The following is a 9,421-nucleotide window of genomic DNA, read 5'->3' as shown; positions in this document are numbered from 1 at the left end:
ATTCTGTGTAGGCGTTGCACGATTGAAACTTGTTAAAGTTTCTTATATTCTAGATCTATTTAATACTAAATTGTGTTTTACTTAATACTTATCTTCCTTAATCAATACAGATTATTGGTTACGCATTGTTCTTAAAAGCTCACTCTGGAGTGTTCGTTAAGTTACATCATGTAAAGGAAAGTAGTGATAATTTTTGTGCCCACGGTTGTTGCAGGCCTTTGAATTGATTTGGTTAGTAATGGGCTTATGCAATCCTACCTTAGCATCTTGCTAAGGACCAGGAGGTCTAATTCCTCCACACCCACACCCACACCCACACCCACCCCCTCTCTCTCTATTTAATAACATTAGTTTCTTTTACTAAAAAGGGAATATTAGTTGGTTCAATTTAGCATAGTTCTCATTCTAGATTTTTATCTGAAAAAATTCCATGATGTGTTGTGCATGCAAAGGGGATCGATATGCCAATGTTGGTGATTTTGCCCTTGGTTTTGATAGTGAAGATCCTCCAAGGCATTTACTCGGATTATGTGGTATGTTACGCTGACTCACTTTTCTTCCGTTAATTATGTGGTACATTTCTTTGAACATTGAATCCATTAGAATCTGCCACTCCAATATGAAATTATGAGATATTTATAGTTGCAAAGAATCTTGTTTGCCAACTTTCCCTGAGTCATCATAGTTAGTTAGAAATTGATTCTCAAGTTCCTTTGGCTATATTGAATAGCATGGGTATTTATGTAGTACTTGTCTTACTTCTACAGAAATGTCCAATTTTCGTAGTACTTGTCTTACTTCTACAGAAATTTTCTCCTCTAGTCCAGCCAATTATATAAATGTAGAAGCAAACTAATTCATTTGGTTGTTGTTAATGAAGTGAACTAAGGTTAGATATATGGTAAAGTAACAAAGAAAAAAGAAGAATCATGCGTGTGTTACATCCTTGTGATTTTTTTTTTTTTTTGGTAGATGATCCTTGTGATTTATGATGTGACCTAAGGTTTTTTTACTAGTTACTTGTGAACCTATCTAGGGGGAGTGCAACTCTTACTGTTCTATCATGTTTTTTTTTTCCGAAAGGTACATAAGACCAAGGCCAATTGGAATCTTGTTGTTGCAAAACTTGCTCCCTCAGGTGCATTTAGCATTTTAGGCACCCTTGACCCCCTTTGTTAGTTAGTCTGGTTTGAAGCCGAATGAGACTATTTCTGTTGGTATATATCTCAGTGGGGATTAAAATATTTTGCAGTTTATATATTTTTTTTTCTTGTTTTTCTATAAGCTCTAGTGTAGTGTGTTATATATATTTTTTGATTGGTAAGCCCGTTTTAAATGAGATCAGTAACTCTTGGTGGGGTTCGAGGGCTAGACCTCTGGTATCATCACCCAAATGTTTTACCGACTTTGCTAGTCTGCACCTACAATGTAGTTAGTTATACGTTTGTTTTTTATTTATTGTTGTCGGTATTGCTATTATAAGGATCATTTATGCAGGCATAAAGGATGCCACAGATTGCATTTAGCCACTTTAAAGTGCACAAAGATATGACCAGTTTTTTGTCTACTTCCGTGCTCTATTTTAGTGACCTATTTGTTAGTTCATTCTTGGGGTTTGTTTATATATCAAGTGGCTCAAGTTCTCACCAGACCATACCGTTTTTGGTTATTAAGTGTTGGACAATCTACCTCATTAAAATGTTAGTTTCTATACTAGCTAGTCCTAAACCTAACCACAATTCCCACCCAAAGACCATCACTCCCGTAGATGTTTTGATTTACAATTTCTCTTGCTTGGCATTTATTTTTTTTTCTTGTAATTGATAACAATTTTAGTGACTTTACTATTTATTTCTTTTCCAAGGTCCGTTCTCTATCCCCCTTCTCATCAATCGTCGAATTTGTTACCTTTTTCTTGAAGAGAAATTAAATTGGTGGTGGTTTTATTTTGCTAATTTAATAGATGTTTATATGTAATTTAACCAAGTTGAAATTTTTGCATGATTTCAGATTTTGGATGTCTGAAAAAACATAGATTTTCATTCATTAAAGTAAAAGGTTAGAAGATTATTGGGGTTATTTTTTTTCTTCATTAATCACTGAAAATCAGTGTAGGGTTTTTCTTTTGTTAATTTGAAATGCCCAATTTAGAGGACTTAGTGGGAAGGTTTGTAGTAGTGAACTAGTGGTACGTGCTGTATCACCTCAAAGTTTTCGAGATTCTAGGCATCCCAGCATACTAGTAAGTCTAGAAGTTTTACTAAAGATTTTAGTTATCTTGGCGAAATTAGTTCTGAATATATTGGTGAATATGGATGTTTTTTATGTGGGTGGAACTCTTATTGTTTGATGGATCAAGTTGTGACAAGTACAATATACCTAATTGCATTTTACTAAACAAGTCTGATTTTGGTGCCAGAAGAGAGTTCCAAAGACTGGGATTTGTGTGTGTACCTGTAACACACGGAGGTATGGAATTTTGCTTTGCTTAATTTATTTTTTCTTCCGTTGGGTATAAATAATTTTTCTATTGCTTGAGTGGGGCATTTCTTTTTGTTTTAGATATGAACCATGCTAAAAAAAAATGCTTATATAGATATTGTATTATTTGGTATTGTTATCGGAATAAAAATAAAAGGTATTATTTGGCATTGTAAATGATTGTGGTTTCGTTGGTACTTTGGTGGCTGCTTGCAAGAATCTTTGGTCTTATGTGGAATTGGTAGAATTTTTTTTACCACTGTCTTGTTTCTTCTATTAGTGATTGCAAGTGGTAAAATGATTGAATGGCTAAGGACATACAAGACTAGAAGTAGATAAGGTTGTTGAATCTTTTCACTCTATCATTGTACAATTATTGTATAGTTCTATTAGTTTTAGTTACTAGATATGTGAATGAACATGCATATTGGTTATTCCAACTACTTATAAGTAAGCCTACGTACTCGAGTGAAAGAAAAATTTGAACTTGGTATTATAATACAAAAGTTGCACTACGGTAATTGGATGTCATTCTAGTGGCACTACGTCAAAATAGAGGATTTATGACAGGCATGACGCCCATAATAGGATGGCTTCTAGCTGTCTAAATATAAACCACGGCTAATTTCTTGTATTAGACAGCTATTACAAGTCGCTTCATATTCGTCGGTCTTCATCTGTCTACTTCCTCCTTTAACACATTGTCAAGACCACCCCCTTCATCTCTGAGCGCCTAGAAACCATTTCCCACCAAAAAATTGACCAATTTTGTGTTTCCCCCTCAAATTTCACAGCTTACCCAAATACTATTATCTCATCACGCTATTTTTTCTCACTTCTTTGTTTTTGCAAAGGTACGTCACTACTTTCTCTCTCTTAGGTTTTTATTTATTTTTGTTCACTGAAATTGATACTGAAAATTCGTTTAATCTAGGAATTTAAGGTTCAGGGTTGAAGGGGTATACGAAATTTAATACACTCTCAGTTAAATCAAGGTGTATTTTGTTATGGGGTTTACTAGTTTGTCTTCACTTTTTGAGTTTCCAAAACTTCAAACTTTTTCTTTATTTTTATAGTTTAACAAGTTTGTGAGATGTTTGATTTAATAGGTTCTTCCCCCGTTGGAATTTTTCTTCAAGGAAAGGGTGAATCTTTCTCACTGCTTCTCCAAGGCAAGGTATAAAAGGTTTAACTTTATTTATACTTTATTTATAATAGATGATGATGATTTGGTAAAGGTTGTTACTTTTTTATGTGGTACTTGAACAAAATGTTATTAAGTGATGATAGAAGTAGATGTAACTTGGAATATATTATTTGGTGCTGTATTCATTTGTTTATATTGTCTCCATTGAGATGAACTAGCTTTAGGAGGTGATAATTAATGGTTCATTATCAAGCTGGATTTTGATATTTCATCATGTATAACAATGATTCTTGTGTTTATTACTTGCTCCTTGCTGTTTCTGACTGTGTGGCATGGTGATGGTTTCTCCCTTCACGAGTTTTTATGTTATATAAGAGTTTTCTGATGCCCTCTTTATATCATGATTTTTTATAATTTTTTCGATAAGGCTCTTTATGTCATGCATTAGTGATTGCATTGGGATTGTCTTATTACTATAATAAATCTCACATATATTTGGAACATGGAAAATTGGTGTGTCGACACCATAAGCTTTATATGCATAGTGTAATGATACTAATGTTGGGCCTTGTGACTAACCATGTGCATTTCAGCTTCTTTGTCCCTTGCTCAAAATAGTAACAAGAATTCGATAGTCACGATCAATCAATATGCCACATTGTCATCTCATGTGAGAAGCAGCAACACTTGTTCTCCTTTGTTTACATTGTAGCACACTAGCACTCGCAGTTTAGGTGATTTTGCCTTTGTGGTTTCCTTCAATGACCTGCAGCACATAATCAGTTAGCCGTCAATCGTCCAAACTATACGTCAGGGACATGGCCCAAATATGAATTCATAAATCCCAGCTAGAATACTTACTTCTGCGGAAGGAAGGGGCTATCAAAGTTTGGCACAGGACTTGCATGGGGCACCAATGTCTTCCTCAACTGTTTCAGTGCCTTCTCTTCCTCCATCTGTATATGCCCCAAGTAAAGAAAAAGAATGTTATATAAATGGTCACAGTATTCCTTCATATGTGATAACCTGTAAAAACTCAACTAGATTACTCTAACTTCATTCTTACGGTATCAATTATTTATTTTCTATTCTCACATATATATTCATGCAATATATAGAGTACGGAATCGTTCCACTCTTAATCTATCATGACTAAATAGAATTCAATTAATCAAACACAAGGAACAATTGTGAGAGTAATGAGATGTGAAATTTCTATTCTACGATTATACGATGGATTCAAATAAATCTAAATTAACTAAACTAATAAAAATAGGGTTTTGATGGAAGAGAAAGTTATAGAGAAGAGTAATTAATCCACCTAATATCATTATACTATCATTTCCAATACAAGAACAATAATAACAAGTTATAATTTAATAACTAATTTAAACTTTATAAATCTAATTTTAACAAGTCTAAGAATCAAAATGAAGATAACCTAATTTATGAATTTAAAACAACTAAAACTAAATAAGAATTTAATCAATAACTAAATTGAAATGAAAACTAATATTTTATTATAAAACTAATAGTGATTCTAAATAATAATCTACTTTGTTCTAACACTAATTAATTGAAGGTAAAAACTAGATCTAAAACAAGCTATTCTAACTAATTAATGGAGTCTAACCTAATTTTCTAATCTAGATCTAGGTTCTCTTAAGAGTTAAGTTTTCTCTATACAAATGGAGGAGACCAGATCCACTTTTTCGTGCATGGGCTGAGGAGCCATGTTTTGGATCGGAAAATCGAGTCCAAAATCTAATTTCTTCAGTCCACAGAGGCCTTTTCAGCTAGATTTGACTTCCATGGACTTTTCGCCCACTTCTGCTCCTCTGATTGAGTCAAGTCTTGGACCATTGGAAAGCTCTTTCCGAACCGGTCATTTTAACATAAGGGAGGCCCAATTTTGAGGTCTTAGTCCAAAGATACGGCCTTCAGAAGTTTTGTTGACTTTTGTGCACTGTTACTGCCCGCGTTGACTTTGACTTTTCAGCTTTGATCGGGCTTTAAAAAGGCTTTTTCTCCTTGAATCTTGGCCTTTTATCATATAACTTCTTAACAACCAACCCTTGCTCCTTTATCTCGCAAAAGGGGCGCATTTCTGCACATATTCTACTCCAATGCCTGAAATACATAAAAGCACGTAATCAGCATTAACTCTTATTTATTACTCGCATAATTGGTCTAAAAGTATTATTGTTAAGGGGTTAAAACTACAGTTTTGGGCTCTTATCAATATGGATGGAAAATGCTTTGAAGTACGCAACACCTTACCATTTTGGCAGACTCATCCGTATACGACTGATTACCCAGTGGCAAAGAATGGAGTGCTAGTTTGACATTGCTTCTATTTACTAAGATTGGTTGAGAAGTACTTTTCTAATTTCATTTCCATGCAGATACCACCAAAACCAAAGCCAAAGCAATGCACCAAGCCAGAGCCTTTCCAATTGGAGAGTTTAGTGAGACATGAAGAGGAAATGCAGAGAGAAATGGAAGAAAGGCAGAGAATGGAAAAAGAAGAGGCTCAAATGAGAAAATTTAAGGCGCAACCAATCTTGAAAGAGTAAGCTTTGACATGACGTTGTATCTTTATAAACTATTCTAGTAGTGTAAGCTGTTGTTATTGTTGAAGAAACATATTCTTAATTGTGCTTTTCTCCGGTCTTGGTGCAGTGATCCACTACCAGTTCCTGAAAAGGAACGGAACCCCTCACTCAGGTAGAAGAATTTGCATTGCATGTTGATCATAGAGCTGTGGACAGAGCAGAATTCGATAAGAAGGTAGCTAACCTCTTCATTTTAACTCATTAAAGCACAACTGATCGTGTTTGCTCTGATATATTCAATTTCAGGAAATATGCCTTTATGTTCAAATGTCTAAAGTTAGTCGTGTAGCACCAATAATATGTCACAGCATATGTGCATGTTGAATTGCTTTGATGTATTCAATTTCAGGAAATATGCCTTTATGCTCAAATGTATAAAGTTAGTTGTGTAGCACCAATAATATGTCAGCATATGTGCATGTTGTATTTATATGTGTATTTGCTCTATATATAGAGAGAGAGTGTGTGAAGTGTACATGTATACTTTTTTATCTAGACTTGGACTATTGAGTTAGAATGTGTACGTTTTGTAGGTCATAGGGATGTTTGCATTCACCTAAATTCAGATTAATGGCTTTGTTAGTGTTTTGTGGCTTTGTTAGTGTTTATGTGCATTCCAAAAGTTTATTTTGTTGAATATCACTCATAGAAATGTATGATAGAAAAGTTTCTTTTTTGTATAATGAGTGACAGACAGACATAAATTGTTTGCAGTCGGGTTAAGCAGGTATGAATGATGTGAATGAACACTCGTAAGAAATAGGATAGAATTTCTCTTTTGTATAATCAATAATAAAAGTTCACTTTGTAGAATTTCACTCATAGAGAAATGTAGGATAGAAAAGTTTCTTTATTGTATAATGAGTGACAGACGAACATAAGTTGTTCGTAGTCAGGTTAAGTAGATGTGAATGAACACTAAGTAAGAAATAGGATGGAGTAGTTTCTTTTTTGTATAATCAGTAACAGACATACGTAAATGTTCTCATTTTGGGTGATCTCTGTCTGCATATACAAAGGCTATGTGGAATAGTTTCATTTTGTATAATCTGTGTTGGTGAATGAAATATGGTCCTTGTGCACTTAAAAGATTTTACATTTATACAAAGGTTAACTATGTAAGCTTTCGGGACTAGAGTTATGAAGTTTGTTTGTAGAATTAGTTTTCTCACATTCCTCACATATTCTGTTCAATTTTTCCATGCTTGTTAACACTATTTGAGTTGGTGTTTTCCAGGTCAAAGAGAAAGAAACGATATATAAGAAGTATCGTGAGGAGAGAAGTGTAGACTTTGTCGTCTTTTTAAACAAATGGGTCCTTAGTCCATATAAAATTTGGTCCCATTCAGCGACTTTGTCTTTGATTCAATTATGGGTTAAGGGAGAAGATTAATTGATATGGGGATGTTAACTTGTCCTCCTTCTTTTACCTTTTCTTTTGTGTAATTGAGGTGGTGATGTAAGAGCAGTAACCAGGTCCATCACCATCTGTCCATGTACACAGCTCAATGCCTCCATATAAACTTTCATTTGCCTACTAGGGGTGATAATCCCAACCCATGACAAAGAAGGAGCCCATTAGACAATTTCCTCAATATTCTTGGTATGGTGAACTCGTAGTCTGAAAATTTCAGACACATATTCTTGGTATAGTGAGACACTGAGACGAGAGTTGCACACACAATTGCTCAGAAAAGATTCTCAAATAGCACATATTCGTACACTATATTTGATCTTAGAAAAGACTACCGAAAAATGTAAATGCTATTTGCATTTATTGTTCCTATCTTGAGTAAACCATTTAGATTTGGTAAGCTACAACGCCTAGGGGGAACGTTGGATAAAAGGCTAGGTCAGGCAAGCTACAATACAACGCAAAGGAGTCAACAAGTGCGGAAATAAAGGCGTTCAGTACGCAAAAAGAGACATGTCTATCACCCAGTTAATTGGGGGCAAAGTGTTGTGCTAGAGGCGCATTCATCCGCGGCTTGCTGGGACTACCCAAAAATCCAAGCCCGCAAGTTGCAACAACAAAGAAATCGAGTTCATAGAAGTACATGACCAGACAAACAAACATTTAAAAGCTGAATATAGGCAAGCATCACTTAGGGTCCTCCGAGGCATCCACCGGCAGTCGATCCTCCTCCGCTGCCTCAGTGACTTCATCCACATCTATAGGGGAGGATGACACGCCAGGCTGGACAGCTGCCTCAGGGTCTGAAGCAGGAGAGGCGACCACGGATTCGGAGGGGCAGTAGCAGGTGGTTGGTCAGGAAGCAGACGCCCAGCGTGGTGAGGGCTTCTAGCTGCTACCTCAGCTCCCTAGAGATCTTTTTGGAGGCCAAGGTTTTAAAATGTTCGGCGGCATCCTTCAATGATTGTTCCAGGTTCCTCTTAGCCGCGGCCCTATCCGACTCCCTCTGTCGCTCCAACTAGGAAGTGATGCTGGCCGCATAGTCTTGATGCGCCTGTTCTGCACGCTGGAGCTCCTTGTGGTGTTTGATGGCTGAAAGGCGGGCATCATCTCTCTCGGCTTCCATTTTAGCATATTTGGCCTTCCATCCCTCGGGCCCGTGGATTTCCGCCTTCGCCATCTCAAAGGCATCCAAGGTGTTGGTAAGACCGCGGATAACATAGCCCACATCAAGGCTCATCTGAAAAAGGGGACGAAATTAGGAAGAGCTTAAGTAGTAATAAAGGAGAAAACGGGGAACGGGGGCGGGGAGGGGAAGAAGCATACCCTCTCCCAGCCAGTATAAATCACAGCTCGGTGGGAGGCAAAGGAGCTGGAGTCCCCGTAAGCCTGGTCCTGCGGGAGATGGGAGCTGAAGAATAGAGAGGCGGCTACCGCAGGATTGTCTAGCACGGAGTCCCTTGTTGTGATGTCGCGGTCCCTAGCCTTGAATTGAGGGTGCCAGAGTTCGACTGGCCCCGGAGGCAGGGGACCTATGGGAGCAGTCTCTTTCCCAAGATGGAGGAGGGGAGCTACTGGCCACGGGGACTCAGACCGAGAAGTAGCAGGCTTCGAGGTGGAAGCGGTTGTCTTGGCCTTCTTAGCAGGAGGACCTTTGGCCGTGGTGTTAGAGGGAGCCTCGCCCTCGGAGTCACTCTCCCAGAGCTTCAGTTTGGAGACATCCATGTTGGCAGTAGGAGCAAAGTCGTCCTCCCAATCGGCTAT

The 9,421-nt window shown here is 37.1% G+C and overlaps 1 protein-coding gene across 1 annotated transcript; it reads left to right on the top strand.

Moving 5' to 3' along the window:
* Positions 1-433: 433 nt before the first annotated feature.
* On the top strand, positions 434-6,418 carry LOC147503922 (protein TPX2-like). The gene is made up of 4 exons (XM_086605013.1): positions 434-533; positions 3,591-3,658; positions 6,034-6,200; positions 6,311-6,418. The coding sequence occupies exons 1-4, from the start codon at positions 434-436 to the stop codon at positions 6,357-6,359; spliced, it is 384 nt and encodes a 127-aa protein (XP_086461139.1). The 3' UTR covers positions 6,360-6,418.
* Positions 6,419-9,421: the final 3,003 nt, after the last annotated feature.

Source organism: Coptis chinensis, chromosome 4, assembly GCF_015680905.1.
Source record: "Coptis chinensis isolate HL-2020 chromosome 4, ASM1568090v1, whole genome shotgun sequence".
Lineage (NCBI taxonomy): Eukaryota > Viridiplantae > Streptophyta > Magnoliopsida > Ranunculales > Ranunculaceae > Coptis > Coptis chinensis.
This window is presented reverse-complemented; position numbering and strand designations above follow the sequence as displayed.

What these genes read in the sequence shown, in the direction of transcription:
- LOC147503922 (XM_086605013.1), top strand. Translation starts at nt 434, where the DNA reads ATGTGTTGTGCATGCAAAGGGGATCGATATGCCAATGTTGGTGATTTT. An exon ending in GCATTTACTCGGATTATGTG is followed by an intron (nt 534 to 3,590) that starts GTATGTTACGCT and finishes TTGATTTAATAG; the next exon opens with GTTCTTCCCCCGTTGGAATT. An exon ending in CACTGCTTCTCCAAGGCAAG is followed by an intron (nt 3,659 to 6,033) that starts GTATAAAAGGTT and finishes ATTTCCATGCAG; the next exon opens with ATACCACCAAAACCAAAGCC.